The sequence below is a fragment of the Lynx rufus genome, unplaced genomic scaffold (assembly GCF_022079265.1).
Source record: "Lynx rufus isolate CCGP_SWC_20201006 ecotype Redwood Valley unplaced genomic scaffold, mLynRuf1.p SCAF_15, whole genome shotgun sequence".
Lineage (NCBI taxonomy): Eukaryota > Metazoa > Chordata > Mammalia > Carnivora > Felidae > Lynx > Lynx rufus.
The window spans coordinates 60,996,322-61,013,955 of record NW_025814829.1 but is presented as its reverse complement, the minus strand read 5'-3'; the positions used below and the strand labels follow the sequence as shown (position 1 = coordinate 61,013,955).

The following is a 17,634-nucleotide window of genomic DNA, read 5'->3' as shown; positions in this document are numbered from 1 at the left end:
GGATGGGACCTCAGGGGTGACCAAGTACCCCCCCCCCCCGGAGCGCAGAGAGGCACAGCCCCGCGATGGGACACACAGCGGGTGGGGGGACCAATGCACAAGGCTTTTGACACCCTGCCCGCATCTTCCAGCACCCCTGGGGAATGTTTTTTTAAAGCCAGATCGGGGGCGCCTGGGTGGCCCAGTGGGTTAAGCGTCCGACTTTGGCTCAGGTCATGATCTCACCATCTGTGAGTTCAAGCCCCGTGTTGGGCTCTGTGCTGACGGCTCAGAGCCTGGAGCCTGCTTCGGAGTCTGTGTCCCCTCTCTCTCTTCTCCTCCCTGCCCGTGCTCCGTCTCTCTCTCTCTCTCTCTGTGTGTGTCTCTCAAAAAATAAATAAACATTACAAAAAATTTTAAGCCAGATCACTTCACCAAAAAGGATATACCGATGGCCAAGAAGCACGTGAAAAGATGTTGAACGCCACGAGCCATTCGGGAAAAAGAGATTCGAACCGCAGTGAGCCAGCCCCGCACAGCTAGAGAGTGGCTAACGTAAAAAACAGTATCCACACCACAGGCTGGCAAGGATGCGGAAAAACCGGATCACTTCACTCTGGAAGACAGCGTGGCAACTTCTCAAAAACTGACACGAGTGGGGGACTCCCCTAGGAGCCGGCACGGGCCCGGGGCGCTTCTCACAGACAAGGGAAAGCTCCCGGGCACACAGAAAAAAACCTGTATTTGAGTGTTCACGGCAGCTTCCTTCGTCTGGTCTAACGCTGCCCACGCGGATGTCCCCTTCCTCGAGGGACAGTGCAGTCGCATCTCAGATGGAGGCGAGGCCAGGCCGAGGAGGCCCTCGTCCTCGGGTGGAACGAACCCTCTCCCTTGACCGTGCGCGGTCTCCTAACTCAACCCAAGTCTGCAGGAGGCAGTGCGATACGATGCGTTCGATTCCGGCTTCGGCCCACCCGGGACGTCTGAAAACACAGACGCACCACAGGTTTCCACCCGTGTCACTGGACAGGATCCGCAACGTCTGGGTGCCGCGCCCGACAGCCAGCGAGCCCCGGGACACGCGTGGACGTGATCTCCGAACGTGTGAAGTGTCCCTGCAGGAGGCGGCGGGCTGGGTCCCTGGGGAGCAGGCCCGTCGGGGATGCGTCCCCCGTCCTCACAGTCCGGGGCTCACTGCCCGGCCCCGTGGGCGGCGGCGAGGGGCTCCGACTTCTCTGCTTCCCTCCTCACCGGGCCTGGGAGCTTCGACGCCGCGCCGGCAGCTCCCTTTTTGCTGCGGCTGTACCGACTGAGTCTGTGCGTTCGTACAAAGGCCCATTCGTTTCCAGGGGAAAGAATCCTCTCCCGGGTGCACCTCGGAGAGTCGAAAATTGATCTCGAACCAGACTGAAGCGTGACTCCAGGGCAAGTAGATGACAGACGACTCTCCGGCCCCCCACCCCGACCCCCAGATGATAGAGTACGTCCAAGGCACGGCGACCCGGGTGCCCTCGACCATCTGTCTCCACGGCTTCTGCTCAGACCCCTTCGCCAGCAAACCCCTTTCTCACTGCCCTCAGTACAGCCAGCCCCCAGCCCCCTGAAGCCCAGGGCCCGGAACTGAAGCGAGCGCTCCCTGCGCACAGAGGACCACCTTCCTCCCAGGTGAGACATTACGGACGGCCGTTTACGGGCTGTGCGGCTGGACGACAACCTCGTCCATCAGATCCTCAGTCCGTGTGCTGTGGAAGAAGGAAAATACACACCTCGCAAAAGTTAAAACGAAGTCGTTCAGAGAACGCGCCTGGCACACAACAGACACGCCAGAAATCGTAGCTGCTCTCGTTTCATTATTGCTGTTTATTGTTTATTGCTATTGCTGCACCCCACGGTTAACTCGTGCTGAATTTTTAGTAACGTAACCCCCGGGGAATGTCAGAAGAAGCACTGATGAGCCAGGTCCTCTCCATCCTATCCTCCGTGCCCCTGCGTGTTCGAAACCTCTATTCAGGACTCACGTTCTCTTCTAGAATACCGGGTCGTGCGGTCACAGTGAACTGTTTCCTTTTTTTTTTTTAAGTTTATCATTTTTTTTTAACTTATTTTGAGAGAGAAGGCGTGCACGCGATCGGGGGAGAAGCAGAGAGAGGGAGAGAGAGAATCCCAAGCAGGCTCCGTGCTGTCAGCGCAGAACCCGACGCGGGGCTCGAACTCACGAACCGTGAGATCCTGACCCGAGCTGAAACCAAGACTCGAGACGCGCAGGCCGACGGAGCCACCCGGGGCCCCGCACGGTGAACTGTTTTCTGAAGTTCTTGAAATCTTCTTTCCAAAGCGGTGTCACATGTCCCCAAAGTACAGTGGGGGGCCAGGCTGACAGTCCCCAGTGACGCGCCATCTGGGACGCTCAGGTCCCTTCCCATCGGCCCCAGGGCTCCCGGCCGCTGCAGCTCCTGGGTGACACTCCCCTGGGGATGTGGTATCGGAGGCCCGTGGCTGAAAATGGGAAACCCAGGCCAGGCCAGAAGGGACGCCACGGAGAGCCTCGGGACCTGCAGGACGGTGTTCAGCTTCTCCGTGCGGACCGGCAGCCTTCAGTGAGGCGGGAGCGGCTCTCCCCAGGGAGCAGGATGATTTTTGAATGTATAGTGTGATACCGCAAGGCCAACAGGGTCCCAGACGCCGCTCCTATGGCTTTGGCCTGGGCTCGAAATTAATTACGGCGCTGTGTGTATTTCCAGACTGGGGCAAAATAAGGCAGCCTCTGTCCAGCTCGGCCTCTCACACCGCCCCTGAGGTCAAGGCTGCCACAGACTAACGAGCTCTTTTAGTGGTTTCGTTCCTCCCAGACGCCAGCCTCTGGGTCCCTGCAAAGGGCAGGAGTCTGGGGCTCGGGGAAGACGTACCCCCAGGCCGGGCCGGGGACACATCTCTCCGGAAAGGGGCACGGCCCACAAATGTCAGGCGAAGGAGCCGACCGTTCAGGGCCTGGACACTCTGCCCAGAGGTCTCGCCGCCGTCCTGGGACACACGTGGGCTCCTGTGGACCAGCCGCAGGCAGGAAAGGTGGGGAGCCCGAGGGTTAAGGCAGCAGGCCGCCCGCCCCACTTTGCAGCCAGGAGGAAAGAAGGGTTTCCACACCCGTGTTAAAGGGGTGGTGATGCAGACGCCGGGATTCGGCAGGCGGGGGCCCGGGGCTATGTCGACGTCAGCCCTGGTGGGGACCGGTCACCCCACAGCTCCAGCTCCTGCTGGCGTCTGCACAGGGTCCCACGGGCCTTGCTGGGGCTCCGACGTGAGCCGCTCACCATCCACCTGACTGGGTCTTCCCTTCACACCCCCGGCCACCACCCGGCCCTGAGGAACAGTCCAGCAGCCAGGTCTGGACGATGGCAAAGAGCAGCCATGCGACCACGAGGCGCTGGGAAGGCCCCCCTCTGCTCGCGTCGGAGGAGGAGCCGGGGGAGGGGGAGGCGTGCAAAGCGGCCCGCGGAGACCCCCAGCCTGGTCCCCAAGGCCTCCGTGGGGCCTGCAGTGAAAGCAAGCATCTCTTGAAGAGGAGAAAGAGCCCGCTTTAGTAAGCATGCGCCCGGCCCGCCAGCAGCTAGGGCCCGGGGAAGGCCAATGAAGTCACACGTCCGAGACGTCCCTGGTCCCAGATGATCCCCAGCTAGACAAAGTGGTGGGGTTTCTTAGATACACGTATGTCCCCCTCCTGTCTCCCGTGAGCCGCGCTGAGCAAGCAGGGCAGCGGCGGGGAGGGGTGAGAAGGGATGGGGCCTTCCACCCCTCTGCCTGGATGACCTGGGCCGGTTTCCACCTCCAAAACATTACGAGGAGGGACTGGTCTCAGGTGAGTAACCAGACACCCCCTGGCCGGCAGCTGAATACAGCGCATTGTTTTTGACACTTGAGGGCTGTGCCCTGGTACCAGAGTGAGGCCCTCTCCTGCAACAGAGAAACCTCTTTGAGAAAGTCAGTCCTCCCCTGGTTTGTCATCCTGGGCCACGAGCTGCACTTGGCATGGGGACCTCTCCCCACGCCCGTCCTGGGCTGCACGGCCCACTTCGTCTCCCCAACGGCCCAGGAGGGCGAGACGAGGAAACCGAGGCACAGAGGAGTGAAGTCCCCGCAAGGGACAGACTGCGGGACAGAATGTGGGTGCGAATTCGGGCCCGAAGGCCTGAGCCCCCACTCTCCAGCGCCCGTCTTATTTCCGTGCTCCCCGGGAGCAGCACAGCCCCTCCTCCAAAGCCCCTGTGCCTCCTTCCAGGGGAAGAAGGGTCCCTCGGGAACCCGCTTCTCACCCAAGCAGACAACGATGACCAGGGACCCCACGGCCACGTCCAAGGCACGTGGTTACTGTCCGCTGTGCATTTCGAGAGCACGAGCCGCTCCAGACCCGGTACGAGGCACCGCAAAATGTACGAGGCCTCACCTAAGGCCCACGACCTGAAGGCGGAGTTATCAGTCCCATCTGACAGATGTTGAAACGGAGGCGCAGAAAGGAGAAGGAGGGGCGCCTGGGTGGCTCAGCCGGTTGAGCTTCATGATCTCGCGACTTCGACTTCGACTCATCATCTCGAGGTCTGTGAGTTCGAGCCCCGCGTCGGGCTCTGTGCTGACAGCTGGGAGCCCCGAGGCTGCTTCGTATTCCATGTCTCCCTCTCTCCACGTCCCCCCTGCCCCGCCCCGCTGCCCCAGGGCCCTGACTCAGCAAACACTTACTGAACAGAAGTCCATCCCAGCTTTCCTGACCACGTTCCTCTGGTCAACCGGGGTGGGGGTGGGGGGGGGGATCTCCCGAGGCCCCGTTTTGGCCTCTCGGGAGCACATTTACATGCACCGCTCGCTCACGGCATCTTTTATCAGCTGACCGTCAATCTGCACGGAGTCCGGTGCGTGGCATTAAGGCGAGGGGAGGGGGTGCAGGGGACGAGCTGTGCTGCCCCCTTTCTTTCCAGCCTCCTGGAGACTTCGGATCCAGAACAGTCCCTCTGGCTTGGCCACCTCTAGCAGAAGAAGCAACCTCAAGGCCTCACCCAGACTCCCTTCCCAGGGGCCAGTGTCCAAATTCAGTCCCGCGTCACCCTGTTTGTTGTTCTACAACACGCACTGGGGCTGCCTGTGTTTCGCCCGCCAACTCGTTACTTATTAGCTCCCGTCTAAGGAGCATGCTTGTCCTCACAGCCACACAACCTGTTCTTGAGTTTCGCAAATCTCAAGTATGTCTGTTGGCATCAGCTCTGCCTTCAGAGGGCAGATGTCCAAGGACGGGCATCAGTTAAGACGTTGTCTTCCGCACAGGTATCTGCAGACACGGCCGGCAGGTACACGCCAGCTGTCTGGGCAGCCACTGGGCCGCAACGTCCGCCCGTCACCGTGGGCGGCCACCAGACGGGAGGTCCAGCTCTGTGCCGAGGTTTCCGGGTCCAGCCCAGGGCCCAGACACGCTTAGGAAGTGCCCAGTTGATAGCTGCTGCATGTAACGTCCGCTCTAAACATTCCAGACCTTGGTGGATTCTCCTCTTGCACTGTGCGGAACCCAGGCGAGAAAATCACGAGAAAATCAAAGCAGTGTCACGGTGCTCGTAAATAAGACTCGTTTAGGCAGGTGCCCGGGTGGCTCAGTGGGTTAAGCGTCTGACTCCGGCTCAGGTTATGATTTCGCAATTTGTGGGTTCGAGCCCCACATCGGGCTCTCTGCTGTCAGCAGACCTTGGGATTCTCTGTCTCCCTCTCTCTCTCTGCTCCTCCCCTGCTTTTGTGCTGGTGCTCTCTCTCTCTCTCAAAAATAAATAAACATTAAAAAAAAAAAAAACTAGTGGGGCGCCTGGGTGGCTCAGTTGGTTGGGTGACCGACTTCAACTCAGGGCATGATCTCGCAGTTTGTGAGTTCGAGCCCCGCGTCGGGCTCTGTGCTGATTGCTCACAGCCTGGAGCCCGCTTCGGATTCTACCTCTCTCTACCCCTCCCCTGCTCACGCTCTGTGTCTCTCTGTCTCTCAATAATAAATAAATGTTTAAAAAAAATTAAAAAAAAACTAGTTTAGGCAGGAAAGACTCACACTCTCTCAAAAGGACTCTACAGACGCGATCTCACTAGAGACTCACAAAGACCACACGAAGTAGAAAGGCTTTATCAATATACCCATTTCACAGATGAGGATCCCACGGCCCAAAGGTGCCAGGTGCGGATCCGAGAGGCACTGGCCTTTCCGGCACACTGCACTCTGGGAGTCCGCCCAGCAGAGTCCCCAGAGGACTCCTAAATGATTTGAAAACAGAAAGATGGTCCGTGCTAATGAGTCCTTAATGCTGGAGCCACAGTGATGATGGCCGGGCGACAGGGCAGGGCGAAGAGGTTTCCAAGAACCTCATTTAGACTCAAATATCCACTACAAGGCGTGTGAAATGGCCCCCGCCCCCCCCCCCATTAGCCGATTCTGCATCTGTAAGGATTTTTCAGCACTTTCTCAGACCCAGACAGTGTCTCCCAACCTCCCAGCCTGAGCAGTCAGCAACCTGGAATTTGCCGCCCCTACAAAACGTCCCAGCCATTTCTTACGCTACAGGCTGCGGCTGGATTTTCCGCTTGACATCGTTAAGAGATTCGACTGTTTATGTCATTGTCATACACAGGCCTTTTCAGTTTCCTGCTGCCAGATTCAGGTTAGATAAGGATGACAGAAGTGATACACTCCCAAGTTCGCCTCGACACCCCAGCCGGTACGAGCTCCCCGGAGTGGAGAGGCGAACTGTATTATGTATCGCATCTACCCTTCAGGTCCCTCACTTGTAAAAACCAGTACGCACCCCTGCACCGCGGGGGACTAGACACACACCAGCTCCTATATTAACTCTGGAAGCAGCCCTCGCAGGAGATTATGCAGAATCATACACTTTATGACCCAGTCATCAATTGCCATAGAGAAGAGGAAAACAAATTGAGCTGAGCCTGGAAAGAATGTCAGGGAAATTGGAAAAACACGTGCTGGAAACGGCCTGGGGGCGCAGTGACCTCCCCTGTAACCACCCAGGCCCCGCCAGCTTGCAGCATACCAAGAGAGATTGCAGACTGAGCTGGTGGATGGCCCGTCCCCAAATCCCTCCGTCCCGCGGAGTCAAGCCTGGTAATATACAACCTTCTTCTTGCAAAACAGTCCAGTTTATTCGTTCTGATTACATGGGGGGGGGGGGCGCGGGACGCAGAGGCCCCTTGAGCCGGGTGTCTGTGCTCTCAGTGCCCCAAAAGCCCGAGGCCAAAGTCCCTCATTCCTGCCCTCGGATGCCCGCAGGGTCGCTTTGCGACCGGGGCCAAGAAAGGGTTCCTTCGGGGAGAGCCCGCTGGGGCGGGGGGGGGGGGGGGGGGGAACCTCGGCCAGCAGCAGCACCTTCTGAGTTAGGCAAACCCGAATTGAATCATTACCACAAAAGTACAAAATGCTGGATTCACAGGATGAACCGTGAACTTCATGAGGGAGGATCTTCTTTAAATGAAAAGTCACCACCACCCCCCTGCCCCGCCCCAAGGTGGAGTGAGAATTTTTCCTGCTTATTCCAAGGTGGGGAGTAAAAACGTATCCCCCCAATGACATTATACGTGAATATGAACGGCAGAGACAGTCTGCTCGCTTACCGGCTGTATGAAGCTCCTGCTTTTTGGTTAACTTGTAAAACTGAGCCTGTTTGGTGCAAAAGAGAAGTAAAAATTCCTGGGGGGGGGGGCGGTGGGGAGGGAGTATTGACTGCAAAGTTACCTTCCATTGAATGGGTTTCCATTAAGTGATAACAAGTCAATAAAATGCCCAAGTAAAGCTCAACGGAGGGGAAAGATCTGATTTCTACCAGGGAATTCTTAACGCAGTTGTTGAGAAACACGCCGGACCAGTTATTCAAAGCCTGCGTGTTGACTTAGCCCAAGCCACTCCTCACCAGAGAAGGCCTGCAAGGTCCCGCCAGCACACCAGGGTGGTCGCCCCGTATGCACTCTGCCCCGAGGGTCTCCTGGACGCCCCGTCCCAACGGAATCCCATCCCCGAGACCACACAGAAGGAAACCACTCTAGGAAAACGGCGACAGAAGGGCCGGCCGGCCTTGCTCTCGACGTCCCGCGACCACCGCTGCACGAAATGCCTGTGTTTCCACGACGGCCTGCGAACTGTGGTCTCTGAGAAATTCATTTCATCCCAGCCCTTGTGGCGGAGGGAGATTCACCACATGGAAATGCCATCCCAGGATTGCCACAGGGCATTTCTTGCAAGGGGCCCAAGGAATTTTCCAGATGCGGCCCCGATACTCAGAATGTCTCCCGACCCCACCTCGACTGACACCCGCTGGAGCCTCTCCTGCGAGCCAGGCGCGGCGCTAGGCACTCTCACAAACCCACCTTCACTCAGCTCGCAGCAGCCCGGGGGGGTCACCCCTGCTCTCGCCATGTTCCGCAGGGCCAGGGGCACACTGGGATCTCACCAAGTCGCCTACACCCCAGTCGGGCACCCTGAACCGTGTGGCCGTAAGGTCACAGAAGAAGGAGTGAGCTGGTCTTCACTGTTCTTTTTCCCCTTTCGTCGTTCTCCATCTTCTAGAAGATTCTATATTTCCTTCATGTGCAGATAACGCAGCAGAGATACTGTTTCTCATTCATTCATTCATTCCCCCAACCGTTTCACAAAGGTTTTGAAAACATGCGCTATATTTATTTATTTTATTATTTTTTTTTTCAACGTTTATTTATTTTTGGGACAGAGAGAGACAAAGCATGAACGGGGGAGGGGCAGAGAGAGAGGGAGACACAGAATCGGAAACAGGCTCCAGGCTCTGAGCCATCAGCCCAGAGCCCGACACGGGGCTTGAACTCACGGACCGCGAGATGGTGACCTGGCTGAAGTCGGATGCTTAACCGACTGCGCCACCCAGGTGCCCCAACATGCACTATATTTAAAGCCAAGGAGGATCTCCCAGGGGGAGTAAGGAGGTTATCCACTAGCCACGTTTGTAAAGCAAAAAGAAAAATGTAAAGGTGGGTCTGGCCACTGTACTGAATATTCTTCGGCTTTGCTGTTCTCACCGGTAAAATGTGGGTATTGGAGGAATCGAGCTCTAGGATTTATATCATGCTAACTACATATGCTATAGTAAAGTTCTTCTTCTTCTTATTTTTTTTTTTAATGTTTATTTATTTTTGAGAGAGAGAGCGCGAGCAGGGGAGGGGCAGAGAGAGCCGGAGACACAGAATCCGAAGCAGGCTCCAGGCTCTGAGCTGTCAGCACAGAGCCCGATGCGGGGCTCGAACTCATGAGCTGTGAGCGCATGACCTGAGCCACAATCAAGAGTCGGACGCTTAACCGATGGAGCCACCCAGGCGCCCCAGTGTGGTTGCTATTTTGTTAATATCAAGAACAGAGGCTCAACATCCTCGTGAGATCAAACACATTTAGGGTGCCTTCCAGCCACAGAGACCCGCACCGTCTTTAAAATAATAGGTCCCTCCTGGAAAAATGAACCACCAGATGTCTGGCAGGACCGCAGTGAGACTCAGGCTGGGGGCAGAACCCCCGCAAGCTGACTGTGACTGCAGGGTCACGGGACCAGGACTGCAGGTTCCCCCAGACCTCCACGGTGGCCTCCGCGGCCAGGTGCGCTGGACCCGCCGGTCGGAGGGAGCGCCACGATGCTGGGTGTTCCTGCTGTGTTCCAGGTGTTGAGACCGCCTGTAGCGCCGATGACCTCGAGTCACGAAGCTCACAGCATGCCGGCTGTCACAGGAAGGGCGCACGGTCTCGGGAGAATCGGACATACAAAATCCCAAACATCCACATGTTAAAATGGCAGTCGGGCAGGTGCCTGGGCGGCTCAGTCAGTGAAGCGTCCGACCCTTGATTTCGGCTCAGGTCATGATCTCACGGTTCGTGAGTTCGAGCCCCGCATGGGGCTCTGCGCCGACAGTGCGGAGCCTGCTTGGGATTCTCTCTCTCCCCCTGTCTGCCCCTCCCCCCATCGCACGCACTCTCTCTCTCTCTCTCTCTCTCGCTCACTCTCAAAATAAATATGCTTTACAAAAATGGCAGTTGGCCCTCTAAATGGCTTTTCATATCATGAAAGAGTCCACATTTGCATTTGGTTTGATTTCCTAAAGTGTGCTCCCGGATTTGTGAAAAAGCCATCTTTTCCATTGTCAATTCTACCTGGTCAGGAGAAAAAAAATATCACTGCAAATCATGGATGTGAGGGCCTGGAGTGCAGAACTTCGTTGCCCCTCAAAACCCGTAGCACTTTCCACGCTGGAGGCGCGACGACGACACCACGCAGGACGTCCCGAATTAATCTCGAGTCACCGGCGGAGGACCTGAAAGTCTTTTCTACCAAGATAGAAAATTCTTCCCATTAAGTACTTTCACATTCTGCCTTCGGGTAAGTGAGTCGCAACCCGGCAGAATAGAATAAGCCTCGGCAATGTTACCAATCCTCCGAGGAGCTCGCACAGAACTACATCGAATCTGTAACTACACACTTGGCAGGCGTGTGCCAACAAAAATCAGAAAAGTGACGGCAGCGCGTAAAGGACAAAAGTTCTGGAAATGATTCACGGGACACCTGAAAGGCCTTTCTCTAAAAGCAGCAACTGACTAGTGCAATACGTTTTTCTTGTCAAACCTGAAGGCCAGGTACGGCTTGAGCTGCGTTTCTGCAACGCCTCACCGTTCGGCTCGCTTTTTCTCGATACCTCGTCGCCTCTGGTAACACGATCGTCGGAAGGGATGTTCTGGCTCTGTGCAGTCCAAGTCTGTTTCCAAACTTAAATATCTGCGGGAGTCAAAGCCCTCAGATAACAGAATGTCTCTTTGACTTCTCAGGTTCACGTTCTGGCCTCCGATCAGAACTGCCTCTAAATAGCAGTCTGATTATTAATGAGAATCTTGGGTATGGTAACTGACGACGTGTGACGCTTTTTCAATGCGATATTACAAAGAACCAGTCTTCCGGTAAAGAGAGGAAGAGGGGCGGATCAACTGATGGGCCTTCAGCAAAAGCACGAAATTAAACGTGCCCGGTTTGGGCCTCGGCATCCGAGGGCCACACTTCCAGACACACTGACGCATTCTTCGCCTACGCCAGGTTTGATGCAAAAGTCTAGAATTATATCGTCACAGAGACAGCCCTAGACGGAGATCGAGTATCTCCACGAGAGCATCTTCACACAACACGTACATTTCAAAAGGAGGAAACTGAGTCAGGGAGGTGGATCTTGGGCCTCCTTCTCTCTCTGAGTCTCGGTTTCCTCATCCCTAAACAGATCAGGCTAACACCTGAGCCTTACATAAATGACTCGGGGTGCTGAGGCCTCACCAGAAAGATCTTCCCCGAGAGAAAAAAGGGGGGCCCCATCTCCAGAAAATAGCATGTGCAGCCTGGACCCCGAACCCCACAGATCTGAGCCTTCAGTATTCTCATCCAGGAAAGTATTTTCTCTCTAAGAGTACTCACCATTAGATTGATTTTTTTCTAAGTACCCCTGGAAACGTTTCTAAATTTTAACTTGACTGACCCAAAATAAAGGTTTTACATTTTTCAAACCCACATAAAACCATTTTAAACTGTTTGAATTTTTACCGCATGTCAGAGTTAGTTTTTCACTAAAACAAAACCAAAAACACTGAACTACTCAATATTAAAAAGGAAAAAGAAAAAGAAACAAATTTCCAGTGGCCCTTAAAAAACAGTAAGCACAAAGAAGGCAAGGATTTTGGAAGGATTTTAGAAGATACTTCTTTATGTATTCCCCGGGTCCGTAGCCAGTGTTTTGTTTTGTTTCAGGCACACGTCACTGATAATACAATTTTGGAATAAATCAATAAAATCCACTTTTTAAAGTCAGCCGCGTGCAGGGTTTTTTTTTAATTTTTAAAAAATCTTTGTTGATTTTTGAGAGAGAGACAGAGTGTGAGCCGGGGAGGGGCAGAGAGAGAGGGAGACACAGAATCAGAAGCAGGCTCCAGGCCCCGAGCTGTCAGCACAGAGCCCGATGCGGGGCTCGAACCCACCAACCGCGAGATCATGACCTGAGCCGAAGTTGGATGCTCAACCGCCTGAGCCACCCAGGCGCCCCAAGCTGGATGCATATTTTAACGTACCCTTTAAGCCTGGCGTTTCAATGGCCCAGATACTTTTAATGGAAAGACAGAGGAAAGTAAGGAACTGCTGATTAATTTGTAGTCGTCTCACAGGACAAAAGCAAGGACACCATCCTCGCTGGTGCAATTCGCTTCCCTTCAGATGGCAGAGAACAGTAGTGGGGATGGGCCTGAATGCAAGCCCTCAGAACACGAGGCAGGCGATGCTGTCACTTCTGAGCACATTTCAAGCCTCTGATCTTTCACGAACAGAGAGGCAGGTGCAAAACCCTGGAACCTTCCAGGGCAGGGGCAGGCACCTGTCAGGCTCATCAGAAGCAAAGCCCACGCTGCAGGAAAGGCCTGAGGCACTCTGCACGTTTCTGAGGCTGTCTGCGCAGCTCCCACCCCCGGAAGCAAAGGAGAGACCGGCCTGCTGCCCACATTCCCTTCCAGTAAAAAGGCCCCTGCCCTCGTGCGTCACCTGAATGGCCACGCAACTTTCAGAGCGCGTTTCCAAACAACCTGCTCTTCGCTTTGTTTTGAACCACAGGGAGGGCCCGTGGATTTCGTGCACTGGCCCCAGGGTGGCGGGAGACCCGGCGGGAGCTACCAAAGTCACCAGCTTCAGCATTCCCCCCCCCCCGCCCCGCCACCGCCCGCACAGCGTCACAAACCCACTCCTCCGCGCGAGCAAGGCACCTGCTGCTCGAGGCAGAAAAGGCTTCACTCCGGGGAGAGGCAGAGCAGCATAAAACATTCTCAGTGTGGGTCCGAGGGCCAGGCTGAACGTGCAATTTCAAGCCTGTGTGTACGGGTGGGTGTGAGCGAGCAGGTGTGAGGGTGTGTGAGAGGGTGAACATGAGAGGGCAAGGGTGAGCATGCGTGGGTGTGAGCAGGGGTGAGTGTGAACGTGCGAGGGTGTGTGCACCGGTGGGGCAGGGCAGCCCTACAGACAGGAGCGGCGGAGCCGGGACGGGAGAGAGGACCGGGGTCCTCGGCCCCTCCGAAGACGGCGACACCCAGGTTTCCCCGCAAAGCCCTGAGGGCCCCGCCAGAAGGCCCAGCCCATCAAGCCGTCTGGCCTCCCGTGGACAAAATATCAATCTCGGATAATCAAGTGATGTTTGACCCAAGAAGGTGTTTTGGGGCCCCAGATGAGGCTCCACCGAAAGTCTGTACAAGAGAAAGAAAACTTGGCTTAGCGCGCAAGCACTCAACCAGAAGCTGAAAAGTCCCTAGGATCCCATAATTTCCAGTTGGTTACCCGCCCTGCCCCCTCCCCCACGCACGCCCCGTCGGCCTCACGTGACTCAGAGTGAAGCCGGCAGGGGATTTTTCCCTGGCTCCGCTCCGTGGGTGTCCGAAAACCTTGCAGAGGTGGGAGGCAGGCTGGCCCACCCAACCCTAACCCACCCGCAGGCCTCACTCCCGCCTCTGGACCTGTGAGCTCACGCAACGCCACTCAAACTTGTCCGCTCCCTCGGTTGGCAAATGAACAAAAAGAGTCAGCACCTGTCGTGCCTCATCTCGCCTTTAACTCGCTTCCCGGACGAGAGTCCTCCGCAGACACTGGGACACGGAGGCTGTTTTGAGAACTAGCCAACAGGAGCCGCTAATCCATCACGAGAGAGGCCGAATGCAAGGCTGGAGAAGAAGTCGAAGCAGCTCTGGCCGTGCGGGGTTGGGGGGCGGGGTGGGGGTTGAAAAGCAAATGGCAAAAGAGCCGAGGACCGTCTCTCCTCCACCAGGCCTGCGACTGTGGGCAGGAAGGCAGAGAAATGCGAACTGCGCCCGCAGTGAGAGGCAGTCCCTTCACCCGCCTGTCTCGCTCCTTCCAGGCACACCATGCCTCCTCCAAGATGGTATGCGTTGTGTCCCGTGCCCGCAGCCCCGTCCCGCCACAAAACGCCAGGCTGATCGGGGCCAGACTTTGCACAGACGTTTGCCCCCGCCTCATCAGCAGAAAGCGGAGCTTCAAGAAAAGAAATGCCCACAACTGTGATTTCTCCAGGGGGAGTCACAGAGGAACCTGCGTTAAGGTCCAAAATGCCTTAGAGAAGGACGCGAGGTGCAAATCCACGGTTCTCGGTGGCTGTGGCTGAAGTGAACTGCGGTACAATGAACGGTCCATGCTATTTAAAATGAAATCAGAAAGCTACCTGCTACAAGAAAATGCAGACTTCCTCCCCCCCCCCACCCCGGGGTTGCACAAGACCTAGGAAATTCCCCATACTCTGGAAAAGCTAAGAGAAAGTCCAGACCTTTTCAGAAGTGCTAGCGTCGACTCTTAACGTCTTCCGTGAGATGCTCTGATCCTAAGAGTGAAAACAGCCTAGGCCTGAGATTGACTATGTTATAGAAATAAAACTCCCGTCTGTCCACCGCCACAGCCAGAACAGGATGTCAGTATGATGAAACGCAGTTGAAAACGGATCTGAAATGCACCTACACCAGCCACCAGGCACATCTATTAGGAGTTATCAACCCCAGAGGTAACACCCAGTGCCTGTCTCGGGCAGTTCAACTGAACAAAACATTCTGGTATTTTAAAAACTGTCTGCTTAGCGCAAAGCATGGTTTTGTTTTTAATTCACACACCAAACCTGTATCTCAGTTACACTGGTCCCACAAACACTGCAGTGTCCTGACTTTACTACCTGAGGCTAGGTCGTTCTGCACCCAACAGACCGGTCACAAGCACACCCACAGCTTTCGGGGCCCCAGCAGAGAATCCCATCGCTCGTTTGCCTTGGCCTGTCCCTAGAAGCTGGGTTAATTCCATGACCTGCTCAGTCTCCCTCCGCCTAAAGGTATCGCAGAATTAAGTGTTTCACCTCATCAGACGAAAAAGCTAGTCAGCAGCTCTGTTTATGATCTTTGGGGATTAATCAGGAAGTTTTTGGTAATACTCATGAATATTATCTCCCCAAGAAGTGAATGGCGACCTACCAGAGAGGCACGTTAAAAAATTGTTTTTTAACACGTATGTGGAAATAGCGATCGAAGTGACTCGATTCACTGTCCAAGCTGCAAAGTGCACCGTCAGTGCCTAGCACTCCCCCCCCTCCCCCCTGCAAATGCACCTGCAGAGGATTGTAAGTTGTGACTGCCCCAGGGCACAGATCAAGAGTCTCCGAGAGAGACTCAGTAGAAAGGAAGAAAAACAGGGGGGTAAAAACCAGTTAAAGGAAAATCTCTGAACAAGACTTACCACTCTGGGCTTCTGCTGGTCCAGGGTATGCAGGAAGGCGGAGCTGGGGTCCAGGCAGCGCTCAGGGTCACTGGAGATGTCCTCCTCCGAGTCCTCATAGGAAGAGGAGAAGCCAGTGGAGGAGGCAGACGAAGAGGACAGTTTCCTGAGGGGCAAGGTGCCCCGGGGACTTCCCTGCACCTCCTCCACGGTCTGGTCCTCCTGGGCACCCACGTCGGTAATGATGACGGCAGGTATACTGCCGGGGCTGCGGGCCTCTCTCGGGGAGGGCTTGTCCTTCGGATCCGGGGACAGCAGCTCTGGGCTGGGATGGGCGTCTCCGTCAGGCGGCTGGCTTCCCCAAGTCCCCTGTGGCTGTATTCCTGTGCCACACGTCCAGACCCGGGCTTCCTCCATGGGGCCCAGCCAAGCCCTGGAGCTCCCAGGCTGCGCACCCACCCTGTCTCCAGGAAGGCACTGAGGTTTCTTCAGATCTTTCGCGGATGTCCAGCAGGGCAAAGGCTCCAGCATCGCGCCACAGGGAATTCCTGCCTCCTCCTCCCGGGTCGCTGGCTGGGCTGAGCGGCTGCCCCCAAGCAGGCCTGGCGTCAGAGACCCTTCATCCACTCCGCTGGAGCGCCACCGAGGCTCCCCGACCACCGGGGCCCCACCCTGGGTCGCCGCAGGGCCTAGTGAACCCAGGTCTGGAGATGGCTTGACCCGGCTCGGGGATTCAGAAAGCTCCGAGCTTTGCGCGTTCACAGTCCTGTCCTCCTGCCTTCGGGGTTCAGGCGCCCCGGAGCCCCGCACGCCGCCGCCACCGGGCGGATCTCCGTCCTCCGCCTTCCCGGGGGGCTCTCGGCTGCAGGGCCCACCCCTCTCTGGGGCTGGGCTCTTCTCTCCGCTCAGAGGCTGCCCGAGACATTGGGCCAGAGACCCCCGGGGGCGCACACCCCCAAGCTCGCGGGGCCTCTCAGCCGGCCCAGTGAGGCCAGGGTCGTGTGGCTGGTGGGGCCCACTGGATGTGGTTCTCGCTGCCACTTCTGTGGACGTCACCACGTTCACGCGGATCAGCCCCGCCGGGGGAACTTGGCCGCTGCGCGCTCCCAAAGGCGGAGAGACCCTCTGGTCAGTTTGCATAGCTCTGGGTGAGCCACAGTGGGGTCTGGCAGGGATCCCCTTCTCCACCGCAGAAGCCGCTGGGCCCTGAGCCCCTGATCCTGGGGGGACGGCCGGGCCGGGGAAGGGCGCCACCCCCTCCTCGCCCTCGGAAAGGCACTGGCCCGGCGCCCTTCCTCTCCGGCCGGAGCCGGCCTCCGCTGTCTCTGGACATTGCTCCCCCAACGACTTTGTCCTCCGTTCCTCGCTCTGAGCCGGCACCCTTCCCGGGGGCTGGCTGCTGCTGCGGAAGGGGCACGGCGAGGGCGAGCGAGCCCTGCCCAAACGCGGGCTGCGGGGCGCTTGACCGGCGGAGCTCTGCGCCTGGATGTGCGCCTCGAACAGGCCCACTTTCTGGTTCACCTGCACGTTCTGCAACTCGCGCTGCAGGATTCGCGGCTTCCTCTTGGCCTCCTCCGGCCCGGGAGGGGAGAGGGAGCCGGCGCTCACCACCTGCCGCCCGTCCCCTCTGGGGCGGCCCGCCCAACTCGGGCTGCCCACGCCGCCGCCGCCGCCGCCGCCGCCGCTCAGCCTGCGCCGGCCGCCCCGCCAGCCCCCGGGGCTCCCGGGCTCCTCGGGCGACAGCGGCTCGGCTGGGGGGAAGAGGAAGGAGGCGCCTCTCCCGGGGCTGAAGACGCTGCCGGGGCTCAGCGCCGCCCTGCCCGGCGGCGGGGGCGTCTCGCTGCTGCTGGGCCCGGGGCCGCCGCTCTTCACCTGGTCGGCGCTATTCATGATCACCAGGCTGTTGAGTGCATAGCAGTACACAGCCATAGTACTGGGGCCGCCGCGGCTCCGGCCCGGGCTCCGCCGCCGGCGCCTCCTCCTCGCGCGGCCCCCGGCTCAGCCCCGCAGGCCCGGCGGCCGCGGCTCGGCGCGCGCAGGCGGGGGCATGGCCCGGGCTGCGGGCGGGGGGCAACACCGAGGGCTCAGCCCCCGCCCAGAGCTCCATACACGACCGCGCCGCTGTGGAGACACAAGGAAGAGAGTCAGGACCCCGGAGGGCAGGGGCCGGGGGATGGGGAGGGGGGTCGCGATCGCCACCGCGGAAGCCCAGTCTGTCGGGGATGGGGTGCCACCGGACGTGTCAGCTCCCGGGAGTGCGCGGCGCGGCGCGGACTAGAGCCCGGCCGCGGGCGTGGGTCTCCCGAGGGCGCTTCCACCCCTCCCCCGCCCCAGGCTGCGACGCGCTCGG

At 57.6% G+C, this 17,634-nt stretch overlaps 1 protein-coding gene across 1 annotated transcript in view; it reads right to left on the bottom strand.

The window, feature by feature from the left end:
• ITPKB (inositol-trisphosphate 3-kinase B) overlaps nt 1-17,268 on the bottom strand; it is an 87,138-nt gene extending 69,870 nt beyond the window's left edge. Inside the window, exon 1 of the mRNA XM_047077133.1 lies at nt 15,306-17,268. Within this exon, the coding sequence (XP_046933089.1) occupies nt 15,306-17,213 (1,908 nt within the window). The 5' untranslated portion in view covers nt 17,214-17,268. The remainder of the gene's footprint in view (nt 1-15,305) is intronic.
• Nucleotides 17,269-17,634: the final 366 nt, after the last annotated feature.